The sequence below is a fragment of the Meles meles genome, chromosome 21, assembly GCF_922984935.1.
Source record: "Meles meles chromosome 21, mMelMel3.1 paternal haplotype, whole genome shotgun sequence".
Lineage (NCBI taxonomy): Eukaryota > Metazoa > Chordata > Mammalia > Carnivora > Mustelidae > Meles > Meles meles.
Genome location: NC_060086.1, coordinates 25,778,126 through 25,805,825, shown reverse-complemented (window position 1 = coordinate 25,805,825; position 27,700 = coordinate 25,778,126). Strand labels below are relative to the sequence as shown.

At 41.2% G+C, this 27,700-nt stretch overlaps 1 protein-coding gene across 11 annotated transcripts; it reads left to right on the top strand.

The window, feature by feature from the left end:
* Positions 1-24: 24 nt before the first annotated feature.
* Positions 25-26,789, top strand: PALB2 (partner and localizer of BRCA2). 11 transcript variants are annotated; one of them, XM_045994076.1, is made up of 13 exons: positions 25-219; positions 1,892-1,951; positions 2,088-2,190; positions 5,616-7,082; positions 9,930-10,735; positions 11,275-11,346; positions 13,681-13,842; positions 14,784-14,869; positions 15,678-15,839; positions 16,861-16,977; positions 21,480-21,567; positions 23,840-23,988; positions 26,332-26,789. In XM_045994076.1, the coding sequence occupies exons 1-13, from the start codon at positions 172-174 to the stop codon at positions 26,537-26,539; spliced, it is 3,528 nt and encodes a 1,175-aa protein (XP_045850032.1). In that variant the 5' UTR covers positions 25-171; the 3' UTR covers positions 26,540-26,789. The 11 variants fall into 11 exon arrangements, with proteins under 11 accessions (XP_045850032.1, XP_045850031.1, XP_045850033.1 ...); XM_045994075.1 differs by having other exon boundaries at positions 5,616-7,097; XM_045994077.1 differs by lacking the exon at positions 11,275-11,346 and having other exon boundaries at positions 5,616-7,097.
* Positions 26,790-27,700: the final 911 nt, after the last annotated feature.

Sequence of the window (27,700 nt, the reverse complement as noted above, 5' to 3'; positions counted from 1 at the left end):
TGGGGGAGACGGCGCGCGGTTCCCGCATGTGCAACCTGGTGGCGCGCCTGGGCTATCCCGGCTGCCCGGTTTCCTTCCCCGGCGCCTGCGGGGCCCAGAGCCAGCTGGGGCCCTCATGTCCGCAGGCCCGGGGCCGGCGACGGTTGCTCCTTCCGTTCGGCTTCCAGCCCGATGGAAGAGCCTCCCGCGAAGCCCCTCAGCTGTGAGGAGAAGGAAAAGGTGCCCTGGGTGTGCGGGAAGGGCTGACTCGGAACTGACTCCTTGCCTAGGATTTTAGGCGTGTCTTTGTTTCCTCGACCGTCCGGGGGTGGCAGTGACCTCTGACCTGCGCTCTTTGGACGCAGCGGGCACCGGGAATGAAAATATAAAGATTCCTATGCTCACGTGGAGGCATTTAAAGAACAAATTTTGAAGAACAAAGTCCCCTTTGACATCCTCCCCACCCCCACACACTCAATCTTGGCTTCTCCCACCCATTCCCTTAAGTAGATCTCTGAACAGCCTGATGCTTCTGACCTTTTCGCGCGTGTATGGACGGAGGTGGGATATCTGGAAGGGTGTGGTTATATTCCCTAACCCCCCGCCAAAATAGTGTGTTTTTTTGGTTCATAAATGGTGTAAGCCGAATGGTTCTGCAACTTCCGTTTTACTTCTCCAGGTTTCATCCATGTTAATGTTAACCTACCTTACTTTTTGAAGTTCTTTATAGTGTTATGTGTTATGAAAGTGCCATCTTTTCATTCGACATTACTCTGCTGAAAGACTTTTAGGTTGTTTCCAGCTTTTGCTTTTACAGCAGTGCTGCTCTGACCAATCCTTACCCATGCCACTTTGTGCTCCCCATGTTGGCCTGAAGGTATCTGTGCTGGCTGTTCCAGGCACAGTGCTAGATTCTTCATTCACATTAGTTCATCCTCTTATCCCAGCCTGCCTTCTAGTGGAGGGTGAGATAGGTCATTTACAAGTCAAGAAGATAGTTCTTAAATGTTGATAAGGTTGGTGGTAAAGAGGACCCTGTGGGAAGCAAACTAGCGTAGACATTAAGACCACAGATTCTAGAATCCAACTACCTAGGTTTGGATCATGCCATTTATAACTGTGTGATCGTGGACAAATTGCTTTCCCTCTGATCTTCCCAAAACTACCTCCTTCCTCCTTTCGGTCTGGGCTTCAGTGGTAGTCCTCAGAAATTACTCTCTGGCCACGCTACCTAAAATAGTTCAGGCACTCTCACACTCCCTGTTGATCTGGGTGTAGAGTACTATGTGATATCCTCTTGTCTCTGTATTCGTTTTCTTATTAATTATCTGTATCCTTCACTTGTGTGTTAAGCTTGACGACTCTAGTTCTAGCATCCGAGACCATAACTGAGAGTGGTTATCAGTTGTTGTTCCAGGTACTACAGATACCGGGACCATTAACTGACAAGAGATTCATTTGCTGGATGAATGTCTGAGGATGACAGCTCCTGCCACCTTCAGGCATCTCACAGTGAGATGGAAGGAAACAGAAGGAAACAGACAGCAGAGTATATAATAAGTATTGTGATAAAGGAAGCACAGCAGAGAGGTGGAATGTCCCACCTGGATTTCAGGAAGGACCTAGAGTAAAAATCGAAGTTGAGGCTTGAGGAATCAGTAGGACTTAGCAAAATGAGTTAGGGAGGAAATGTTCCACGTGGTAAAAGTGTTTAGGTCAAGGTGCTTAAGTGTTAGAGAGCTTGGTGCTCTGTGAAAACTGAAAGTCGTGTGGGACCTGCTACTTCCTCCTCTATCTGTTGCTGAGGGACCTGCTAAGCACTGCTTACTCGGGTCTGATAGGCACTGTATCCCTTCTGTCTGGCTCCTCCTTTCTACCTGCTCAATATTGTTTGCTGTTTTTCTTCTTCCAGTTGAAGGAAAAATTAGCATTCTTGAAAAGGGAATACAGCAAGACACTGGCCCGCCTTCAGGTGAGTGAATCTTACTCTTTCAAACTGAGATATTGTAATATGAACTATATACAAACAATTATTCATAATAATAAAGCTTTAAAAAAATGCTTCTTTTTCTTAAATGTGTTCCTTGAGCTGCTTTTGTTTTCTCTAGCGTGCCCAAAGAGCTGAGAAGGTTAAGAATTCTGTTAAGAAAACAGTGGAAGAACATGATTGCTTGCTCCAGCAGGAAATTTCACCACAGCCAAACCACTCAGGTAAAGCCAGCCCATTTACTTATGCTTGCTGTATTAAAGTGTATATATAATTCAGTGGTTCATTGTGTATTCACAGGATTGTTCAACCGCCATTATCATCTAATTCCAGAACATTTTCACCACCCCGAAAAGAAGCCCTATACCCATCTTGCTGCCAGCCCTGGCAACCTCTAACCTACTTTCTGCCTCTGTGGCTTTACCTATTCTGGACAATCCATATGAATGGAGCCATGTAATATGTGATCTTTTGTAATTGACTTCTTTCACTTAGCATCATGTTTTCAACAGTCATCCCTCTGTACTTACATCCAAACATGCATCAGTACTTCACTTCTTTGTGCAGCTGAATACCATTCCATTGGATAGATGTGCCACAATGTATATATCCATTCATCAGTGGATGGACATTTGGGTTGTTTCTACTTTTTAGTTATGAATTTTGGCCATTATGCTGCTATGAACATTCATATGCAAGTGTTTGTGGGGATGTATGTTTTCGGTTCTTTTGGGTTTACCACTAGGAGCAGAATTGCTGGGTCATATGGTGATTCTCTGGTTAACTTTTTGAGAATCTGCCAAACTGTTTTCTGCAATGTTAGTACCATTTTACATTCCTACCACAATGCGCAAGGGTTCCAGTCTCTGCATATCCTCACCTATACTTGGCATTTTCCATTTTTAAAATTACAACCGTCCTAGTGGATGTGAAGTGGTCTCTAATTGTGGCTTGGATTTGCTTTTTCTAGTGACTAATGTTGAGCATGTTTTCATGTGCTGTTGGCTGTTTTTATATCGTCTTCAGAGAAATACCTAGTCCTTTGTCAATATTTTAATTCAGTTATTTGCCTTTTTGTTGTTGAGTTGTAAGTGTTCTTTTTCTTTTTCTTTTTCTTATATTTTATTTATTTGACAGAGAGAAATCACAATTAGGCAGAGAGGCAGGCAGAGAGAGAGGAGGAAGCAGGCTCCCCACGGAGCAGAGAGCCCGATGTGGGGCTCAATCCCAGGACCCTGGGATCACGACCCAGGCCGAAGGCAGCGGCTTAACCCACTGAGCCACCCAGGCGCCCCATCTTTTTCTTTTTTTTTTTAAGTTTTTATTTATTTATTTGACAGAGAGAGAGATCACAAGTAGGCAGAGAGGCAGGCAGAGAGAGAGGGGGAAGCAGGCTCCCTGCGGAGCAGAGAGCCCAATATGGGGCTCAATCCCAGGACCCTGGGATCATGACCTGAGCCAAAGGCAGAGGCTTTAACCCACTGAGCCACCCAGGCGCCCCGAGTTGTAAGTGTTCTTAATGTGTTCTAGCTATTAGGTCCTTATCAGATACACACTTTGTAAATATTTTTCCCGTTCTGCGAGCAATGAACTATTTTTTTGGTTGAATTGTTTATTTGGTTGCTCTTTCCCCTCTCAACGTTTAGAAAAAAAAAAAAAAAATTAAGCATTTGTATATGTACAGAGAAAAAAATCTGGCCAGAAGTATTCTTAAAAACAATGGTCATGGGCGCCTGGGTGGCTCAATCAGTTAGGCATCTTCCTTCAGCTTGGGACGTGATCCTGGAGTCCTGGGATCAAGCCCCACATCAGGCTCCGTGCTCAGCAGGGGAGTCTGCTTCTCCCCCTCTCCCTGCTCATGCTCTCTCTCACTCACTCTCTCTCTTTCAAATAAATAAATAAAATCTTTTTAAAAAACCAACAACAATGGCCATTATTCATGTTAATAGGTATTTATAATCATAAAATTGGAGGCTATTGAAATAGAAAGGTAGTATTAAAGTTACTTGAGCAGAAAAAAAAAGACACGAAATAAAAAATTAGGTGAGATGGTGGGGGAAATGGGAAGGTGTTGTTCAAAGGGTGTAGAGTTTCAGTTTTGCAGAATAAATAAGCTTTGATATACAGCATGGAACCAACAGTTGATATTATTGTATCATATACTTGAAATTTGCTAGAAGAATTGATCTTAAGAGTTCCTACCACACACACACAATCATAACTATGTGAAATGATGGATATATATTTTTTTAAGATTTTATTTATTTGTCAGAAAGAGAGAGAAAATGGCAGGCAGAGGGAGAAATAGGCTCCCTGCCAAGCAAGGAGCCCAAATGGGACTCAATCCCAGCACACTGGGATCATTACCTGAGCCCAAGGCAGATGCTCAACTGACTAAGCCACCCAGGCATCCTTGGAAATATTTTTAAAGATATATTTATTTGAGAGAGAGAGAGAGAATGTGGGGAGGAGGGGCAGAGAGAGAGAGAAAATCCCAATCCGACTGCCACTGAGCACTGAGCCTGACAGAGGGCTTGATCCCACGTCCCGAGATCATGACCTGAGCCGAAATCAAGTGTCAGATGCTTAACTGACTGAACCACCCAGAAATGATGGATATTTTATTTAGCTTGATTGTGGTAATGTTTCACAACATATACCTATATGAAAACATCTCAGTGTGTACCTTAAATACATAGTTTTATTTGTCAGTTGTACCTCAGTAAAGCTGGAGAAAAAAGCTAAAGAATTAAAAAAACAAATCTTCCCTTTTGTATTTAAAATAAAATAACTCTGCAAAAAAAAAAAAAAGGAAACTAAAGAAAAATGACTGCAATATAGATTATCTTTTAGTTTAAAATCATATTTTCCAGCACAATTCTGTTTGTTTACATTTCCTTAAAATTATTAGTGTATTAGAATATTAAAATTTGAACTTTGAGCTGCCTGAATGAAATACCATTGACTCTTTCTTAAATAAAGTAGTACTTTTTTTTTTTTTAAGATTTTATTTATTTATTTGACAGAGAGGGATCACAAGTAGGCAGAGAGAGAGGGGGAAGCAGGTTCCCCACTGAGCAAAGAGCCCGATGTGGGGCTCGATCCCAGGACCCTGTAATCATGACCTGAGCAGAAGGCAGAGGCTTAACCCACTGAGCCACCCTGGCGCCTCTGTAGTACTTTTTTTTAAAGATTTTTTTTTTTAAGATTTTATTTATTTATTTGACAGACAGAGATCACAAGCAGGCAGAGAAGCAGGCAGAGAGAGGGGAGGAAGCAGGCTCCCTGCAGAGCAGAGATCCCGATGTGGGGCTCGATCTCAGGACCCTGGGATCATGACCTGAGCGGAAGGCAGAGGCTTTAACCCACTGAGCCACCTTTTTTAAAGATTTTACTTGTTTGAGAGAGAGCATGAGAGGGGAGAAGGTCAGAGAGAGAAGCAGACTCCCCATGGAGCTGGGAGCCGGATCCGGGACTTAATCCTGGGACTCCAGGATCATGACCTGTGCAAAAGGCAGTGGCTTAACCAACTGAGCCACCCAGGCGCCTCATAAATGTAGCATTTTTATACAATATTTTAAAATAAATAATGGAATTTTTTTGGCTTCATTTAAAAGGAAATTATTAATTCTAGAAATTTTTTTCTCAGAACATAAAAATAAAATATCTCCTTATGACACATTACAAATCAACACCCATCTGGATGAAGAAACTGGAGAAAAGACACCTATCACACTTGACGTTGAACCTGAGTCCTTCAACACTGAACATGGCCCTATGGAGGAACTACATATACAAAGAACAGGTGATATCCAGGAACATTTTCCCTACCAGGTCAGTGGCTCTGGTGCTGAAAAAAGGCAGAGTAAGCTGCCAGGGAGAAGAAAAAAGCAGCAGAAGAGAACATACACTGCACAGGCAAGAGAATCTTTCTTTGACGCGGATTCATTCCTACTCTCTGAGAAAAGACTAAAGAAACAGGAGGAAATTAATAGAGAAAGTCCTAGGACACCTAGGAATGAAAGAACTTGTCATTCGGGTTCTACGTCTGACATACCTGGTTCTCCAGAACCCGTGACAGAAACTAACGTAAGGGGTATATTAATTCCACCAACTGCCAAATCACACAGAAGTGTCAGTGCTCTAATAGGAAATAATTTCTCCAGGGTTCCTACGGTTGCTTCATTTACTCTGTCAAATAGCAGTAGTGGTCAGCACCTTGAACATAAACCTCCTAAAGGTGACTGTGAACTCACTACTCAGAGTATAGAAAACATTAACCCTGCTTCACCTGTAAACCTAGAGGCACAAGGCAGAAGCATGACGGTCTCTACAGATAACTCAGAGGTAAACAAAGCTGTAAGTGAAAGTGGCCAGCTGCCTGGAAGTCCTGACTTAGAGGCAGATAATTCATACTCTGTAAATGAACTCACTTATGGTAACTTACCAGCACATGAAAACCAAAACTTAAAAGGACAGAATCACACAGAGGAGTCTTTACCATCTCCCCATAACACTCTTGAAGGTAGAAACGAAAGTCTTCAGGAAAATGAGGTTTTAAGTCAATCTATGAGTCTTAGCCCAGAAGTAATCTACCCTGCTTCTGCAGAAGGTCAAACACATTCTTGTACAATGGTCGAAGGCCTTCTGTTTCCCGCAGAGTATTACGTTAGAACAACACGACGCATGTCAAACTGCCAGAGGAAAATAGCCCTGCAGGCTGTCATTCAAAGTCATTTGGGTGTCAGAAAGAAAGGTTTTAAAAATAAAAGTAAGGAGGAAACTAAAAATTTAAACCTTTGCGGTGAAGATACTGACCAGAGTGAAATTAGGACATCTGACACACGCACAAGACAACTAAGTTCAAGAAGGCCTGAGAAATGTGTCTTATTAATGGAGGTCAACTCTCCCACTGGGCCTACTGAAGCTAACCTTCCCAGGAGGGCAGTTACCCAGCCATCTGGTAGAAGACACGGAGGAAAAAGAAAGACTGTCTCCCCACCTGTATTAGATCATCATCAACTACTTTTGCCAACTCCTGGCACAGCAGGTGTTCATAGATCCAAGGAAGAAGCCACCCTACACAAAGATCTGGATGAAAAAGCAATTCATCATGGTAAGAGAATTAAAGGTAAATCAAGGTGTGGTTGATGATGGTAACCAATACATAATATTTACCATGTTCCTGACAGGGTTCTTTGGGGTTGTTTTTGTTTTTCTTGTTTTTTTTTTTAAATTTATGTGAGAGACAATGTGGGGAGGTGCAGAGGGAGGAGACAAGCTGACTCCATGCTGAGTGTGAAGCCCAGGGCACGGCTCAATCTGATACCATGACCTGAGCCAACACCAAGTCCGATGCTTAACTGAGCCACCCAGGTGCCCTGTGCCGGCTACTTTTTTTTTTTTTTTTAAAGATTTTATTTATTTATTTGACAGACAGAGATCACAGGTAGGCGGAGAGGCAGGCAGAGAGAGAGGAAGGGAAGCAGGCTCCCTGTTGAGCAGAGAGCCCGATGCGGGGCTCAATCCCACCCCAGATCATGACCTGAGCTGAAGGCAGAGCCCCTAACCCACTGAGCCACCTAGGCACCCCTGCCTGCTACCTTCTAAATGTTGGCAGATACTAACTCCTTGAATCACCAGAGAAACCCTACATAAGGTAGAATCTATTTTTAGCCTCACTTTATGGACTTACAGAAACTGAAGCACAAGGATCCTAAAGTGACTAATTCATTCAAGTGACAGAGCCAGGATTCAAATTCTGTGGTACCAGAATTTGCGAATGTGGTTGAAACATTGACATTGAAAGGGAAAATATATTAGATATTTACCTAAAATTAGTATTTATTCGGGTACAACACAATCTATCCATAGAGAAAAGTTTTATAATCTATAAAGGAAGTGTTCAAAATGTGTGTCAGAGTGTGAGTCCACTAACAAACTCTCTTAGGAATGACCATGTGGGGGCGCCTGGCTGGCTTAGTCCCGAGAGCACAAGACGCTTGATCTTGGAGTTGTGAGTTTGAGCCTTCCTTACATTGGGTGTAGAGATTACCTAAAAATAAAAATCTTAAAAAAGGGTGGTGGGGGGATATAATTGTGTAGTAAAATGCAATACATCTGAGCAACTTTTTTGGGTAACATATCTAATATAGCCTCTCTGCGATCTGTGGGACATGAGATTTTGGAGGATAGCAAGTGACAGAATTTTAATACTTTTCTTCATTTACCCTGGAGTTCTCACATTTGATAAAGCAGGCATAACAACTAGATAATTCACTCTGGTTCTATATTAGACAACAGCAAAACTTTCTTACTGTTAAGGGCCAAATAGTAAATATTGTCTTTGTGCTCCATCATAGCTAGTCAGGTGTAGTGGGAAGGTAGCCACAGACAAATATGAATGTGTTCCAATAAAACCTTATTTACAAAAACAGGCAGCTGACTGCTCTATATAGCATTTGGACAATAATTCGTTTTTAATTAATTAAAAGACCATAATCTTTATGACTTTTTTTATTGTGATCTTTAAGTCAATAAGAATATAATCAGAAAGTAGGACATTCTAATAATAAACTAGAAACATTTTTTATGTACTTTGAAATAATCTGTGGTGGTTTTAGTAACCTGCTGCTATATTAAACATTTTTTTTTCTTGAGGTGACCTTCACATTACATAAAATTAACCATTTTGAATGAAGTTAGTAATTCACTGGCATTTATTCACATAATAATATTCATATATATCACATATAATATTCACTGGCATATATTCACAGAACCCTTACCTAGTTCCAGAGCATGTTCATCACTCCAGAAGGAAACTCATATTCATATTCATATATATCACATATATATTCATATTCATATTCATATTCATATATATCATATATATATTCATATATATCATCACTCCAGAAGGAAACTCATATTCATATTCATATATATCACATATATATATTCATATTCATATTCATATTCATATATATCACATATATATATTCATATATATCACATATAATATTCACTGGCATATATTCACAGAACCCTTACCTAGTTCCAGAGCATGTTCATCACTCCAGAAGGAAACTCTGTGCCCCTTAAGCAGTTCCTCCCCTTTTCCTCTCCCTACCCCAAGTCCCTGGCAACCACCAATATGTATTCTATCTTATGGGTTTACATGTTTTGGGTATTTCATATCAAAGGAATTAATAGACTATGTGACTAATAAACTATGTGTCTGGCTGCTTTCCCTTAGCTGGTTTTCGAGATTCATCCATACTGCAGCATGTATCCATACCTCATCCTTTTTTTATGACTGAATAATACCCACTGCATCTATGTGGCACCGTTTATTCATTTATTAGTTGATGGATGCAGCTTTCCCCATCTTGAGCACAACTCCAGCTTCTGGCTCCCAGGCACGCTGTGACAGAGTGTCCGCAGAGGTAGTCGGGCCAACTTGCTCTACATTTTGAATGGTGTAGAATGCCGGCTGCTTTAAGAGTAGTAAATTACCCTGCTTGAACTTTACTACTTCAGTGAGACAAGCCAGCATTTTGTAGACTATGCTCTGGGAGCCTGTTGGAATCATGTTTTATAGTTGGAATCATAGTTTTTTAAGAGCAGAAAGGACTTTATAGTTTCTTAGTCCAGTACCCTTAGGAGAGACCAGGGAAAATGAAGTGAACTGACTTGCCCAAAGTAACAGTGGGTCAGTGGCAGAGCTGGGACTAGATGCTGGTCTTCCTTCGCTAATGCAGTCAGCACCATACTGTTTTTGGTACTGCAAAAGGAGAACTTCCAGGTATTCACCATGCTGTGGCCGGCTTTTGAACCATTCACGGAGGTTTCAGAGTCCTGGATGGGAAGAGTAATGAACATTGTGCTGCCTTGGTGTTTAGAAGCTCACACTCTGTTGGGTATTGGTATTTGTTGTTATTGTTGTTCCTTTCTATTTTAGGGAAGGACAATCATTGCCCAAAAGAGGACTCCCTTTCTTCCAGAAATAACGCTTATCTGGCTTTGGATTCTGCGGCATTCACGGCTTCGTTTCAGGAGAATGAAATGCTAAGTTTAAAGCAACTGTCATCTTTTCTCAAAACCACAGACTTTCAGTTACCCGATGAAATCTTTGGACCTCTTAAGCTTGAAAAACTGAAGTCCTGTTCAGAAAAAACAGAAAAAGTTGAGCCTTTTGTATCAAACATGTATGGACAGAAGCCCCTTAAGGAGGGAAACTGTAGTGTTTTAGAAGAACCAAGTCCTAAACAAATCGATATTGAAATGGAGGACTTGGAAGAGGAAATTATTGTTCTCCCGGGAAAAGCACAAGCTAAAACGTCAGACCTAACAAGCCGGTCTCAGAAGAAGGGCCTTTCTTCATCTATATTACTTTTCACGCCTTTAAATACTGGTGCCCCCAAGGATAATAACAGGCCCACAGCAGAGATGTGCTCGCCCACTTTCCCCATCTTAGGCACTACTCCAGCTTTTGGCTCCCAAGCACACTGTGAAAAAGTGTGTTCAGAGGTTGTTGGGCCAACTTGCTCTAAATCCCAACTTCCTCACTTAAAAGACAGTGATCGGAAACAATGCGACGGTTGGGCCAGCCCATCAAAATCAGATGGCAGCCTGGTTGCATCAGGTAGAGGACAGCCTTCCTGTGACTGTGATTCTGGTCCCCGAGCAACCCCTTTTCCCACCGGGTCAGTCACTCTCAAAGACAATCAGCTGTGTGGAAATCCACACACAGAGTCATGGAAACAGGTATAGTCTGCTTCCCTGGTGAGATTTTCTATGGAGAAATGAAATATCCTAGTGAATTTGGACAGCATATGACTTTCTTTTTTTTTTTTTTTTAAGATTTTTATTTATTTATTTGACAGGCAGAGAGAGAGGGAGAAGCAGACTCCCTGCTGAGCAGAGAGCCCTATGCGGGACTCGATCCCAGGACCCTGGGATCATGACCTGAGCCGAAGGCAAAGGCTTTAAACCACTGAGCCACCCAGGTGCCCAGCATATGACTCTCTTATATGGTGGCTTCTCAGTGTTTAAGAGTACTGTAACATGTCTCTGATAGACTTCATTGTAACCATTAAGTTCAGTTGGACAAAGTCAAAGTTAAGAATGTATTTTTTAAATATGGGGGATCCATTCCCTTTGTCATTAAGGAAGCAGTTGCATATGGAGGTTGGCTGCTTTTATTAGAGAAAATAACACATACCGCGTAGACATTGATGAAGAATGAGCAATGCTGGCAGACATGTATAAAGCCTAGATTAATGGTGTGACTTTTATTTCCACAGACTGAAGTAGCAGACCTTCCTGCTTGTAATAGCTTAAACCCAGGCCACCTTCAATTGGTTTCAAAGTTAAAGGTCAGAAGACTGTTCCCTTATAATGTCTTGTGTCTTACATGTGAAAAAAAAAAAAGTTAATGAATTGCTAGGAAAATCAGGAAGAATTTGATCTATAGCTTCTCTTTTTTTTTATTTTTAAGATTTTATTTATTTATTTGACAGACAGAGATCAGAAGTAGGCAGAGAGGCAGGCAGAGAGAGAGAGAGGTGGAAGCAGGCTCCCTGCTGAGCAGAGAGCCCAATGTGGGGCTCAACCCCAAGACCCTGAGATCGTGACCTGAGCCAAAGGCAGAGGCTTTAACCCATTGAGCCACCCAGGCACCCCAATATAGCTTCTCATTCTTAATTTAACACTTAAATACAGTTGGTGAAATAGATTCAGAAAAACATTTAAATTCTTTGTTTTTCACAATATTTAGCTATATTTATGTTTTGAGCTCTTCTCCAGAAGTTTATATGTCAAGTTATTGCCAAGAACAACTTAAGCTACGTAACTCATCTTTGTTTGTAAATTTAAATCTGTCATTTTGACAGAGAGGGAGAAAGTCATTCATGACCCTCCCATCCAAATGGTATAGTGTTTCTAGAAGAAAATGGTGATTTATAAGAAAATGGGTAGCAGTTCTAGATGATAATGGTTAATTTTTCATATGCTATGTGATATATATGTAATATTTCTGAGAAATATAAGCTACAGTATTTTGTTAATGCTATTTCAGTAAATCCCGAGAGGTGGATTGAACCTGTGTCATGGTTAACTTTTGTACATGGTACTTGAAATAGCACAGTACAGAGCATGGTTTCCCAATCTCTGCACTCTGGACATCGGGGACTGGATAGTTCTTTGTTGCAAGGGCTGTCCTGTGCACTGTAGGACATTTTTTTTTTTTAAAGATTTTATTTATTTATTTGACAGAGAGAGAGATCACAAGTAGGCAGAGAGGCAGGCAGAGAGAGAGGAGGAAGCAGGCTCCCCGCGGAGCAGAGAGCCCGATGTGGGGCTCGATCAATCCCAGGACCCTGGGACCATGACCCGAGCCGAAGGCAGAGGCTTTAACCCACTGAGCCACCCAGGCGCCCCGAACTTAAGAGATTTTCCATTCTTTGGGTCTCCCCCCAAAATGTAGTTTTTGCTTGTATTGAGTGTTAATTAGGTTTTCTTGGTTTCCTATTTATTTCTGTATTTACCCTTAATAGTTGCTTCTGTTTTTCATTGTGCTTACTTTCCCGTCCTTTTGCTAATGTCTTGAGCTGTTTTCTTACTCTATTTTTATTTTTCTTGGTTTTTTGGATCAGTGCCTTTATGATTATAAATTTCTTTTGGAAATGCTACTTCGGCCATGCTCTGTGTGTTTGGGTGCATGGTGCTCTCTTTGTTCATTTGGAAACACAGTTGACTCTTAAACAACATGGGTTTGAACTGCAGAGGCGCAATTACACGCAGACATTTTCTTTTGCAGTAAACAGAGTACAGAATTATATATTTGTATTCTTTCCTTTATGATTTTTTCATAACATTTTTTCTCTATACTTTATTATATATAATATATAATACATATAACATACCAAACATGTATTCATTGATTGTTTATGTTATCAGTAAGGCTTCCTGTCAGTAGTATGCTGTTAGTAATTAAGTTTTGGGGAAGTCAAAATTTACATGCAGATTTTTTACTGTGTGGCAAGTCGGTGCACCTAACCCCTGCATTGTTCAAGGGTCAACTGTAGTATGTTGTTTCAGTTTTATTCCCTCTTCAACCCATGGGTGTTTCATCAGGATGTTTCATTTCCAAATGGGCAAGTTCTTAGGGGCTATGTTTTGTGATTAGATTTGAATCTGTTCCATTCTGGAGCTACATGCTATACATTTTTTAGATTTATCATGATAGAAGTGTGTGGGGGCAGTTTTTTTAGTACATAAATTTTTTTTACGATTTTGTTTTGTTTTAAGATTTTATTTATTTGACAGAGAAATCACAAGGAAGCAGAGAGGCAGACAGAGAGAGGGGGGAGCAAAAGCCCGATGTGGGGCTTGATCCCAGGACTCTGAGATCATGACCTGAGCCAAAGGTAGAGGCTTAACCCACTGAGCCACCCAGGCACCCCAGATTTTGTTTTTGAGTAATCCCTTCACCCAGCTTGGGGCTTTAACTTACAGTCCCAAGATCAAGAGTCACAAGCTCCGCTGACTAAGCCAGCCAGGTGCCCCGCTCTTTCTTTTGGTCTATAAAAAACTTTAATTACATTTTACTTGGTATTTAATCCTTATAACCCAACACTTTTCATTCTTACTCTTTTCATGAAACACCCCAAGTATGGCCTTAATGTAACTGTGGTTGCTGTTTATTTCAGAATCCTTCTGGTTCCTGCTCGGTGGATGTGAGTGCCACATGGTGGGAAATAGAAGGTTTCAAAGAGCCATGTATTATAACTGCCTGTGAATACGTAGTTTCTCTTTGGAAACCACTTGATACTTGGCAGTGGGAAAAACTTTATTCCTGGCAATTCACAGAGGTAAGTCAGAATCTTGGAGCTGAGTGTGGTCTTTACAAGCGTTTACATGGTAATGTAGATGGGCAGCTACCGAGAATGGGACCCACGACCATGCAAGACAGAACTGAGACGGGTCCTTTTTCCCACCATTTCATTATGAAAATTTTCAAGCATAGAGAAAAGTTGTACAGTGTGCCCCCACATACCCACCATCTAGACTAGAGTGAACCTTGTGCTTTATTTTTATCATGTTTTTTGAGAAATGGATTTTTATGTTGGACGTATTTGAGTAGCTTGGAATTTTGTATCTTTTCTAACTTCAAAACTTGCTGAGACCCGTGTTCCTTACCCCTCACCAAAGCATTATTCCTGCTTCTTTTCTTTTCTTTTTTATTTTAAAGATTTTATTTATTTATCTGACAGAGAACACAAGTAGGCAGAGAGGGGGAAGCAGGCTCCCTGCCAAACCGAGAGCCCGATGCAAGGCTGGATCCTAGGACCCTGAGATCATGACCTGAGCCAAAGGCAGAGGCTTAACCCACTGAGCCACCCAAGCGCCCTCTGCTTCTTTTCTTTCTATATTTTCTTCTAGTCCTTGTCCACCTTCAAACATACCATACATGCTTGCAATCCTGGTGTGCTTAAAATTTTTAAATTGGCCTTTTCTTACTTAAGATATGAACATTTTTCCTTGTTTCTACATAGTCTTCATACTTTATTTTAAATTTTTTTTCAACTTCATGGAAGTATGATTGACAAAATTGTAATGTACGTAAGGTGTATAATGTGATGATTCGGTATTTAGAGAAAGGGTGTTTGCTAAACTTTCTCACCTTTGTTCGCTATTTGCAAATGTCCTGGTGCCATGAGAATAGAAGAGAATGTGACAGATTTTGGAAAATTTAGATTAATTAAAAATGAAACAACCAAGTATAATTTTTGGCTTTTTTATTTTATTTTAGGTTCCAGTATTACAGATAGTTCCAGTGCCTGATGTTTGTAATCTCGTGTGTGTGGCTTTGGGAAATTTGGAAATCAGAGAAATCAGGTATATAATTCTCAAGGAGTAGTTTTTTCTTTTCTCTTTCTCTTTCCCTTTATCTTTGTCTCTGTCAGCTTGTTTTAAATGCAAGTTATAACCTACGCTTGAATCTTAGAATATAAATTTAGGGACAGGTGGATGACTCAGTTGGTAGAGCATGTGACTTTTGATCTCAGGGTTGCGAGTTCAAGCCCCATGTTGGGTGTAGAGATTACTTAAAAATAAAATCATTTAAAAAAAAAAAATCTATATTTAGATCCAAGAGAGATTTGTTTTAAAAAACCCTATCAATGGGGATCCCTGGGTGGTTCAGTTGGTTAAGCAGCTGCCTTCGGCTCAGGTCATGATCTCAGGGGCCTGGGATCAAGTCCTGCACCAGGTTCCCCTCCCAGTGGAGAGTGCTTCTCCTTCTCTGTCTGTCCCTCCCCCATTCGTGCTCACTCTCTTCCTCTTACTCAGAATAAATAAATAAAATCCTTAAAAACAAAACAAAACAAAAACCATATCAATGGAATGATATCTCTGACTGAAGTTTCCATTTAAAATTGGAACTTCAGGGCACCTGGGTGGCTTAGTTGGTTAAATTCTGACTCTTGATTTCAGCTCAGGTCATGCTCTCAGAGTCATGAGATCAAACCCTGCATAGGGCTCTGCCTGGGCATGGAGGCTGCTTAATATTCTACCTCTCCCTTTGCCTTTTCCCCCCCTTTCTAAACAATAGATAGATAGATAGATAGATAGAACGGACCTTAGTCCTTTCATGTTGAAGACTAACTTCTGACTTCTCCACATTTTCCCTTATACTTGGTTTTAGGGCCTTACTTTGTTCCTCTGATGGTAAACATGAAAAGCAAGTACTACTGAGTTCTGGAAATATAAAAGCTGTGCTTGGCCTGACAGAGAGGAGGCTAGTCAGTAGCAGTGGGACCCTTTGTGACCAACAAGTAGAAATCATGACATTTGCAGAAGATGGAGGGTAAGATGGTTGGTTTTAATTATTAAAAGAATGCTTTTATCACAGGCTTTCAGAGAAAGATCACTAGCCTCTTGTTTTTCTGGCTGTAGGTGTTGTATAGCAGGTTCTGCCTCAACACTAGGCTGTAGTGTTGGAGGCAGTTTAGGGAGGGGGAAGCTCAATGTAGCAGGAGGGAAGCCAGTGGAGAGGAGAGACTCAGCAAATGAAGTTTATTCTTTCTTCGTTGTCTTTGAAATCTCTGCTTACCCCTTAAAAATCACAATGTCTTAGGGTCCTAGACTCTTTTTTTGTTCCACACTTGGTTTCCATTGCTTCAGTTACCATCTAGATGCTGACTACTTGCAGACATATATTTCTAGCTCTGAGCTCTTTCTCAGCCTCTGGACCTGCCGGTCTATTAGATATCTTGTAGGTATTTCGGATTCAACATGTTGAAAATGGAACTCAGAGCATCCATTGTGTCTCTTACATGCTTGTTACATTTTTTGTGGTTATTTATCTGTCTCTTGTAATAAAAGAGGGCATGGACCTTATTTGTTGTATTTATTCCTGACTGTTGTAGTAATCTAGGCAAGAGACAAATAATTGCTTGCTTAAGTTAGCCAGGTATTAATGGAGACGGGGAGAAGCAGACAGATTTGAGAAAGAGGAGACTAACATCATTAGGGCTTGCTGGTTGAGTAGGTAGAGAGGAAGGAAAGAGAGTAATGTCCAGGTTTCTTTGTTTGTCACTTGGGTAGACAGTGATACAATTTGCTGAGATAGGAATGCAAAAAGAAACACAGGGTTTAAAGAGAGAGATGGCAAGTTTAATTTTGGATATGATGAATTTGAGGTGCTTCAAGTATATCCAGGTAGGTGGTATGAAAGTAATTAATTGTAGGAAGTTTAGAATACATGTTTTCTAATTTTTTCTGGTATTAGATTAGTATGTATTATGCATGGTTCAGTAATATGTACAAGGGCTGCTTAGAAACTGCTTTGGTACAAGTGCTGACTTTTAATACTGTTTTAAATGCAGAAGCAAAGAGAAAAGATTTTTGATGTCCCCTGAAGAGACTGTACTAACTTTTGCTGAGGTCCAAGGGATGCAGGAAGCTCTGCTTGGTACCACTATAATGAACAACATTGTTATTTGGTAAGATTTCTCTCCAGGTCCTCCATTTCCTCATCTGTAATATACCTCTAATTTCACAGGGTTGTTAAGATGAGATAAGAGACTGTAAATATAATTGTGTTTTGGGGCACGTGGGTGGCTCAGTTGGTTAAACGCCTGACTCTTGATCTCAGTTCAGGTCTTGATCTCAGGTTCATGAATTCAAGCTCCACTTTGGGCTCCATGACCAGTGTGGAGCCTACTTAAAAAAAAAAATGTATTGTGGATTTTTGGTTGTTTGTTTTTTACTGTCAGATGATACATACTTATCTCAATGAGAACATCATATTAATTCAGACATTATGAAAAAGATCAGGCTGAGTAGACTATTTTAAAATAAATGAAACTTTACTCTTATCAAAAAGGTACAATTGGGAGTGCCTAGGTGTCTCTGTCAGTTAAGCATCTGCCTTTGGCTCAGGTCATCCTGGGATCAAACCCCGTATCAGGCTCCCTGCTCGGAAGGAAGCCTGCTTCTCCGTCTCCCACTCCCCCTGCTTGTGTTCCTGTTCTTGCTGTTTCTCTCTCTGTCAAATAAATAAATAAAACCTTAAAAAAAAAAAAAAAAAAGGTACAGTGTTTCTGCTTTTGGTTAATGGCTTTTATCAGGCCAACTCTCTTACCTCAGATAACTATAAACCCTGAACAAAGTATAAATAACAACTATCTAAAAGCACTGGGGAATGAGAAAAAGAAAAAAGACACTGGAGAGGGTTCAGCAGGAAATATCAGTGGGCAAGTATCTTGTTCCTACAGTTTTAGCTAGAAGGCGAGCCCTAGTCTGTGTACTGGGAGACTGAAAGCCTGATAGAAAACCTTCTGTCCTACTAGCTCAAAGAACCAAAGCACAGAGTTCAGGGTGACCACAATTGATAGAAAGTAGGGAGAGAAATGCCCAAAAAGAGAGAGCCAGAGAATAAGTCTTACATTCTGGCTCTAATACGTACCTTGTAATCTGGCTGGCCTATAAACTGCATGTACACAGGGCTGATTGAAGCAGCCCAGGTAAGGCAAAAAGAACTGAATTGGGTTTTCAGCATTTGGAATTTTAGTTGAACCAAATTAACTGTTTACTAAGGGAAAACAATCTATTCTTCAGAGGAATCTAACAGAATCCAGAGTTTATGTGACGTGTTCTTTTCTTTCCTTTTTTTTTTTTTAAGATTTTATTTATTTATTTGACAGAGAGAGATCACAAGTAGGCATGTAGAGAGAGAGGGAAGCAGGCTCCCTGCTCAGCCGAGAGCCTGATGTGGGGCTCAATCCCAGGACCCTGGGATCATGACCTGAGCCGAAGGCAGAGGCTTTAACCGACTGAGCCACCCAGGCACCCCTCTGACATGTTCTTAATTATGTCTACAATACAGTCCAAAATTATAAAATATATGTGTTTAGAGGAACCACATTAATGAATTTGTGATAGAAAGACCAGAGTCAAGGAGTCCCCAGCCACCTCTCTTTCCTGATCCAGGGAGAACCACACCCAGCCAAAGGCATTTTCAAAGTTAATTTGTATTAAGAGGATAAGTTGGATTTTTTTTTCTCTCAGAAGCCCTCTCCTTTAATTGATTCCTTAGGGCAGGATGGGTCTTGGTAAGAATAAGTTGTGATATTAATATCCTTGCTACCTTACCCCTTCTGCCTTGTCCAACCCTAACCCTCTAGTAATAAACCAGGAAAGCATAGTCCTTGAGAGAATCTTTGTCCCCTCCCCACCAGGGAACCTCTGAAATTGACCATGTTCTAATCTGCCAGGAGATCCTGTTTTCAGATGGCCTACTGTCTAGAGCAACAGATTTCCACTTCTGGCACTTTGCTCGGTGTTTGCGCATGGAGGTCTTATTTGAGGACAATGTGCTTTACAAAAGTTGTCTTTTCTATTCTTTCCATTATTTCAGTAGTCTGGACCTTCTTTATTTGGTTCCTGGACTATTAATATAATCTAGTAATTGGTTCCCTTGCCATCAATCAATATCCCATCTCCAGATCTTCTGTTATAGTACTACTATATTAACGTTCTTTTTCCCAACCCTCCCGGCTCTCCCTGAGAAATAAAACCTTCAGGAAGGCCCACACTTGTTTGCTTTCTTCACTTCCTTTTCCTCAGTGCTTTGGGGAAAGATCTTCTCCAGCCAGTCCATACTCCTTAGCTCCGTTTTCTTCCCATCCTTCACTTCTCCCTTTTTTCTAATAGTAACCTTTTGGCTTTTTTTTTTTTTAAGATTTTTTATTTATTTGATAGAGAGATCACAAGTAGGCAGAGAGGCAGGTAGAGAGAGGGGGAAGCAGGCTCCCCGCTGAGTGGAGAACCCGGTGTGGGACTTGATCTCAGGACCCTGAGATCATGACCTGAGCCGAAGGCAGAGGCTTATCCCACTGAGCCACCCAGGTGTCACATGGCATTTTATTTATAATGGATCACAACAAAATTTGAGGTTGGGGAGGGACCTCTCTACTTAGTCTAAGCTTAAGTGTGAGTTTAAGCGGTATCTTCAGCCGCATAGTTGCCTGAGCAACTAGTGATACTAGTAGTACCTCAGCCTTCATTGATCTTTCCCTCTCCGAATTCATATTGCCCTTTTTTTTTTTTTTAAGTTTTTAAATGCTGCCCTTATAGGCTAATTTGTATCATGGAAGTTCTTGAAGATAGGTACATATTTTCTATTCTCAGTGCCTTAGCTCCTTGTTTAAGGTACTAAAAGATGTATAGATCATATGGTCTATCAAAAGCTGTCATTTCAGGGCACCTGCGTGGCTCAGTGGGTTAAAGCCTCTGCCCTTCAGCTCAGGTCATGATTCCAGGATCCTGGGATCGAGCCCCGCATCGGGCTCTCCATTCAGTGGGGAGCTTGCTTCCCCCCACCTCTGCCTGCGTCTCTGCCTCCTTGTGATTTCTGTCTGTCAGATAAATAAAAATCTTAAAAAAAAAAACCTGTCATTTGCCTTTTGGGTTCTATACACTTATATTTACACATAGTGGTTGGTCACCTTTCCTGTGTAACTGCTCATGGGTTAAATGTCTAAAGCAATTCATGTTATACTCAAGGTTCAACTGGCACTTTTAGAACCTCTTGCTGAAGCTCTGGACATTTAATCTTGGTCCAGCTATATTAGCCGAGCACTCATCTCTCAATCATTTAATAGACACTTGAGTCTCTACTTATGTACTGCTTTCTGTGACGGATGTAGACATGAATCCTCATTCCAAGGCCTCTAAAGTCTAGTAAGTAAATAAGATTGCTTTATAGTTCCAAGTGTACGATTCCAGTACAATCCCCTTACAATTCAGACAAGGTCAAAGTGAGAGAAATTCGGGCAGTGCTTTGGGACTTGGGGAAAGAGCAGTTACTAAACATAGAGCATGTGCTAACCTCTGTAGGGGATAACCCCATTGTTGTCCCTGGCGAGGAAAGTCTTGCATAGGCATACAAGCACTGAGTTTCCCTTCTTCAGTTTTTATATACACAGCGTGCTCCACAGAAAGTTCTGACGTATTTGTTGAATGAATCCATTACACTCTATTACAGTGTATATTAAATTAAAAATGAAGCACATGGACAGTACTGTCGGGAGGTGGAGGAGAGGAGATTTCTGTGGGTTGGCGCAGACTGGGAGGCGTGAGAGAGTCTAGGTTGAGCTCCTGCCGCTGGGAAGAGGCAGGACACAATCGAGGCCGGAAAGGAATGGAAGGGCATTGGTGGGTAAGAGGGATGCGAATTGGTCGGTAACGGGAGGGCATTGGGAGGCTAGTTTGAGCACAGTTGCGGAGCCAGGAATATGCGTCATGAGGAGCAGTGAGTCATAGAGTGGCGGCACTGGATTCGTGAGGCTTATAAACAGCACAAAAAAGAACACGGACCCTTGCGGCCAATGAGAAGCCAGCCAAGGGTTTTTCAGCAGTGGCGTCCCAGGATAGAGCAATGACCAACATCACAAATGCTCAGTAATGCTAAGGAGTGGTTCCAACAGACTTTTTCTCCTTTAAATTCACCCTCTTCTCTCATTTTTTATCCCACCTTTGTCTTCCTATCTCTCTTCATTACCTTGGTCTAGCTCTAGAGACAGAATTATAAATCTTTTTAGGTATAGTCTCCCATCTAACTAAATTTGGTTTCCTGACCATTGTCTTCCTTAGAAAATTTAGGTATAATAAGAAGTGGGAGAAAATCATAATGCTAGAGCCTTACTGTGTACCTAATTTCAAATGAGAAAAGGGAAAACTTTTCTCACGAGTTTGGAGAGATTTATTCCTAGTGACGTAGCAGATCCCATCTAAGGCTGAACTATCAAGTTAAATTACTGGCAATGTTAACCAATAGTTCTTATTTTTAGCCGAAGCTGTAACTAAACAAAACTAAGGTACCATGTCCCTTAGTTTCTCCCTTGGTCACCTCCTAAAGGATGCTGTGATAAATATGAGAATATTATTTGAAAACCAGTATGCTAGAAGAATGTTATCAGCTTATTTATTTTTGATGTCTAAGGAATTTAAAAACTGGTCAGCTCCTGAAAAAGATGCACATTGGTGATTCCTACCAAGCTTCAGTCTGTCACAAAGCCTATTCTGAAATGGTAAGTAATCTGTTGGGACCGCTTTGTGTCTACTTTTTGTTGCTGTTGGTCTCACTGAATAAGAGCAGTAGCTTACTAAGAGGTCATTAACAGACCCTCTCTGTTGCCTGTTTTTTGTTTTGTTTTTTTTTTCAAAATTGGGTAACAGTGTTTGTCCTTGCTTGAAATTCATGGATGAAAATAAATATTGGTATAATGTGATGGCTTGGTGAATTTTCTGGCTGTATGACCTAAGGAAAACATTTATTTCTAGCTGTGAATTTGTACCAAGAAATATCATGCCTGTTACCAAACTTGGCTCGCAAGCACATTGCCATAAATGATGTATGATGTGACTGCCCTCAGAGAGGGTGATTAAATGGTCCTAGACATGTGCGTCCCTTAGGCTTTAGTGTTCTCACATAGAAACGAACACAGCTTCTCAGCCACTGTGTTAGTAGACTTGGTTTACAGTCTAGTATCTGAACGGGATGAAGGCAGCTTCCCAGGAGTGAGGGGTAACCCTTAAGTACCCATCGTTGAGCCACAAGCAAAGGCAGTAACAGGTAGCTCCACGCTTGCGTGGAGACTGACTTTCCCAGCCTCAGTGGTAGCCCTGTGCACATCAGCACCCCAGGCTTAGAATGCAGAGGGTACACTTTTCCCTAAAATCTGTGGAATTGAACTCAGAAGTTGTGTGATCTTGGATACAGTCATATTATCTTGAGGCTTTTTTTTTTTTTAAGATTTATTTATTAGAGAGAGAGAGTGGGACGGGTGGAGGGGCAAAGAGAGGGAGAGGGAAACTTAAGCAGACTCCACTTTGAACACAGAGCCTGACATGGGGCTCGATCTCACGTCTCTGAGATTCCCACCTGAGCCGAAACCAAGAGTTAGGCGTCTAACCAACTATGCTACTCAGGTGCCCTGAGGCTAACTTTTCTCTTCCTTAAAATAAGAGGATTGGTTTCATCTCTGGAATTACTACATTTCCGTACGAGGCGTTAAAATGAATTCCTGTCTGTGTTATTGCAACATTAGTATCTACCTGATAATGAAACATTTAACATAGAAATGTATGAGATAGCACATAAAAAGTTCTCCATGAAGCCAGCCTCTGGAAATACGCTAATATTTTAGTGTAGGAATCAATAAACTTTGTAAAAAAGATCAGGTGGTTAAAAAAAAAAAAAAGACCAGGAGGTAAATATCTTCGGGTCTGCAGGCCACATGTCTCTGTTGTGCCTGCTCTACCCGCTGTGGCACAAAGCCTGCCATAGACAAAATGAAAACACATGGCTGTGCCCATGTTCCCTTTAAACCTTTTCGGGCAATAAAACATTCCAGAACTTGAATTTCCTATGATTTTTTCATGCATCACAAAATATTTTTCTTTTTTCCAACCATTTCAACATCCAGAAACCATTCTTCGCTCATGGGTCATACAGAGATGAGCCCTGAGCCAGATTTGACCTGCGGGCCGTTGTTTGCCAATCCCTGGTTAAGTATATGGCATCTAGCCTTTCCTTGACTCAGGTTTCTAATTATAAAAGAAATTCATTCTCATTATAATAATTCAGTCATTGTAGAAATGTAGAAAGTAGAAATGCATGTTGTTTATCCTAATATGGTTCTGTAATTAATTTTTCCCCATTTTACCCCCCAAAAGAATTACTTTCAGTATCATACGTATCTGTGTGATATGTATGTGTCCACACACTAATGTTACTATGAGACCATGTCATTTGAAAGCCAGGAGAGGTCTGTAACATATTTTGCCACAAAGACAACCACAGATAATGGTGTCTTTTTTTTGTCACTCTTGCTCTTTGCAAATAGGCCATCTGCAGACTGGCCTAAAAATCTAGTCACCACTTTCAAGATGATTTTTATGGGAAAATGTGTTCTGAGTTTTCAAAAACCAAGTTACCAATGAATATCTGTAGTTTGTGGACTCCCTCTGCATGTTTCTATGCCCTCTTTCTCTGTGACGGCATTTTCCCAAATAGATGGCGTGAGATTGATTGTATCTAAGGTGGAGGAAGTTAGTGCGGCCGCTGGGTTCCCACCTGCAAGGCTGGCTGTGGGCCCTATTTTAGAGATGCCAGAAGTCCAGCTCTGTGATAATCTCACCAGTTTTTTTTTTTTTTTTGTCTGAAAAAATATAAGCTAGTGATTAAATCCTGCATACTTACGAGACTCGACTATTCTTGTAATTCTTTGGTTTTTGTCTCCCCAACCCTTTTTTCCCTCTTGCTGCTTTATTTGGTTATTAATTTTTCTCTTAAATTAGGGGCTCCTGTTCGTTGTTCTGAGTCATCCTTGTGCCAAGGAGAGTGAGCCGCTGGGAAGCCCCGTGTTTCAGCTGATCGTGATTAACCCTAAGACAACCCTGAGTGTGGGTGTGATGCTCTACTGTCTTCCTCAAGGGCATGCTGGAAGGCAAGTGTGTGCTGCTGTTCACTGAGTGTGATGTTTTGGAAGGCATTTGTGCAAATACAAAAACACCAGACATCTTTGTGTTACTTAGATGAACGGAAAATGTGCAATGTGGCAGAGCATCGTAAGAATGTTAAGCAGGGGTGCCTGGGTGGCTCAGTGGGTTAAAGCCTCTGCCTTCGGCTCAGGTCATGATCCCAGGGTCCTGGGATCGAGCCCCGCATCAGGCTCTCTGCTCAGCAGGGAGCCTGCTTCCCCCTCTCTCTCTGCCTGCCTCTCTGCCTACTTGTGATCTTTCTGTCAAATAAATAAATAAAATCTTTAAAAAAAAAAAAGAATGTTAAGCAGAAAGAAGTGTAAAGCTTAGTAGATCTGAGTCAAACCCCAGATTCCCTACATTCTGAATCCCAACAGTGTGGAGTGGGATAGGTATTTCATGTGTATCCAAACACTGTTTTTTCCCATACCAAAACCATTTTAAATACAAACAGTAACTAGTTCTCTACAAAAATGTCCTTTCCGTAAAACCCAAATTAAGAAAGTTTTAAGTGTTACTTTAGGAAGGCATTTTTACTTTGAAAACAGACTGAGTCTCCATGATGTAAGCAGCTGCTATATATGTGTTGACTGATGAGAAAATCTACTTATCAGTGATATAGTTACTGGCATCCCAGGGGTTCTGTGGGCTACCTAGAGCTCTTGGCAGTGCTGGTATCGTTAGGCCAACCCAGCAATATCTGAACGTGTCATTCCAAGAGATCACCTTTATCAACATTTGAAATTAGCAGCAAAGACTGAAAATAGATCCAGTAAGTCAAAATCACAAAGTCTAGCTTTAACAGTTTACAGAGATAAGGAACCTTGATAGGTACAGTATATGTTTTTGTGTTTCTTTGGGTCTTGTGCAGTGTGTGATGGACCACTGTTCTCAAAGACAGTCTCTCTCCCTCTGCACGTAGCCAGCAGTAGCATATCTGCAAATGTTCTTAGCTCAGCAGGAACCTCATACCTATCACCTGCCATACGTGCTTCCATTGTGAACTTGTTTCTTTGGATTTGAAGAGAGAAGCGAAGTCACTGGCCCAGAAATTGAGGATGAAGACAACTACTTTGATCAAGCATGTCCTTCATCACTGTCCAAACCCATTCGCTTAGCAAGCCTTAGAACCTATCTGGTGCAGATTCTGTAGAGGGCACCCACTGTTTCTCCTCTCGTGGAAATAGGAGAAAACTAGGGACTACTGTTCAGTGTGCAAAATGCCATGAGGCTTGCAGTGTTTGGGAGCACAAAGAATGGAGGGGTCCCTTAATGACAGTGGATGGCTGGGGCAGACTGTCAGGGAGGACTTTTTGGAATTTCAAAAGAACCATTGGGAGTCAGCCACACAGGGTGGGTGGGAGCCCAGGATAAAAAATATTCAGGTCGCTCCAAATATTCCCTGAGGGTTGACCGTGCTGGGGGTATGGCAGTGAGGAATAACAACTAATTTATATTAAGCACTTCAGATGCTGAGTTTTTTATATCAACTCCTACCATATTCCTGTTTCACTGATGAAGTTGAGGAACTTGCCCAGGGTCACACAACTCTTTGTTAGAATTCAAACGCAGACTACTGACTGCAGAGCCCTTGTCTTAAAAAGACAATCAGGTTTCTGCTTTATGAAGTTTACATTTGGTAGGAGAGAGATTCAGCAAATACAGAAATAGGATAATCTCAAGTGAAAACAGGTATTGTGATGGGGCACCATGTATGTGTGTACACTTATGTAGACAGGAGATTGGATCTGACCTTTCTACAGAGGTGACAGGCCTGAATGATGACAAAATCCCAGGCATGGTAAGCTAACGTCTGCTAAAGAGTGGGCAGAGGGGGCGTCTGGGTGGCTCAGTGGGTTAATCCTCTGCCTTCGGCTCGGGTCATGGTCTCAGGTCTTGGGATTGAGCCCCATGTCGGGCTCTCTGCTCAGCAGGGAGCCTGCTCCCCCACCCCCCGGCCTGCTTGTGATCTCTCTCTCTCTCTGTCAAATAAATAAATAATCTTTAAAAAGAGAGAGAGAGGACAGAGCAAGAGCAAAGAGCTGAGGTGCACGGAGTTTGGCCAGTTTGAAGAGTGGAAGGCAGGCAGGCTCCTGTGAGCTGGGGTGCAGGTGGTACAGGGACTGGACACATGATGTGTCCAAAACGACATCACACTTGCCGGCAGTCCTGGGGTAGCAAATATGGGCATCATATTTATATGGATTTTTGTTCTTGTGGTTGCTTTGGGAAGCATGATTTTGGCTTAAAGAAAAAAAAAATTTCTTTCGATATGTGATTTGAATGGTCTCTTCTCTGCTTGATACTAGGTTCCTGGAGGGGGATGTGAAAGATCATTTTGCAGCTGCAGTATTGACTTCTGGAACAATTGCCGTTTGGGACTTACTTCTGGGTCACTGTACTGCTCTCCTCCCACCTGTCTCTGATCAGCATTGGTCTTTTGTGAAATGGTCAGGTACAGATTCCCATTTGCTGGCTGGACAAAAAGATGGAAATATATTTGTGTACCGCTACTAATAAGATAAGATGAAAACACAGCATTCTGGATTTTTTGACCAGTTAGTACTTTTTAGAGTTGTAATGTAAAGAATATCTGGGAGACATTTAAAATAATTACTTATATTCATTTAGACACATTTTTTTATTCTGATGGTAGTGGCACCACTGATCTTGAATGTTCATTTAGATTTACTTTGGGAGAAATGATTTTAGGTTGATTTTTGTAATTCCTCACGTCTGTACATTTGCTTTTCATGGTGTACATAAAGCTGCAGATATTAATAAATATTTATTTTGATAATTCTGGTTGGCTTATTTTTTTCCTATCCTTTTATGATCATTTTCAGAACTAGTTATTTTACAACTAGAATACTTAGAAGATGCTTGCATAATAAGTAGATTTCAGTTAAGTTAGGATACTAACGTGCAGTATACTTTCTATGCTATTTGTAATGCCTTATTTTTACATACCTACTAAGGGTAATTTAAAGCCTGTTAAGGAATGCCGGTTTAGAAATGCCGTTGTACTTTTACATTCTCACACCCATCCTTGATTCAAGCGCCTGGGGTGTCCCTAGAGTCACTTTGAGTCAACACAGCTGTATGTCCTGAGCCCATCATCTTCACCTTTGCATACTTAATTTGAGAGATACAGATCCTTACAGTTTTAATTGAGTGGTGTCATTGGAAATTTTGTCCCATGCAATAAGTATTTATTTGCTCAACACTCTTCCTGAATGAGTATATATTCATGATCCATATAATTATTTGTTACTTCTCTTTTTTTTTTTTTTTTTTTTTTTTAAGACTTTATGTATTTATTTTAGAGAGAGCACAGGCAGGGGTTGATGGGGCTCGATCCCAGGATCCTGGGATCATGACCTTAGCTGAAGTCAGATGCTTAACTGACTCTGTTACTTCTCTTTTATTTTATTTTGTTTTAAAGAGTTTATTTATTTGTCAGAGAGAGAGAAAGCACAAGCAGGGGGAGCAGTAGGCAGAGGGAGAAGCAGGCTCCCTGCGCAGGGAGCCTAATGAGGGGTAAGATTCCAGGACTCTGGGTTCATGACCTGAGCCAAAGGCAGGCACTTAACTGACTGAGCCACCCAGGGGTCCCTGTTCCTTCTTTTTTAAAGACACCTTTTTACAGTGTTCACTAGTATGGATTTTCCCAACTTC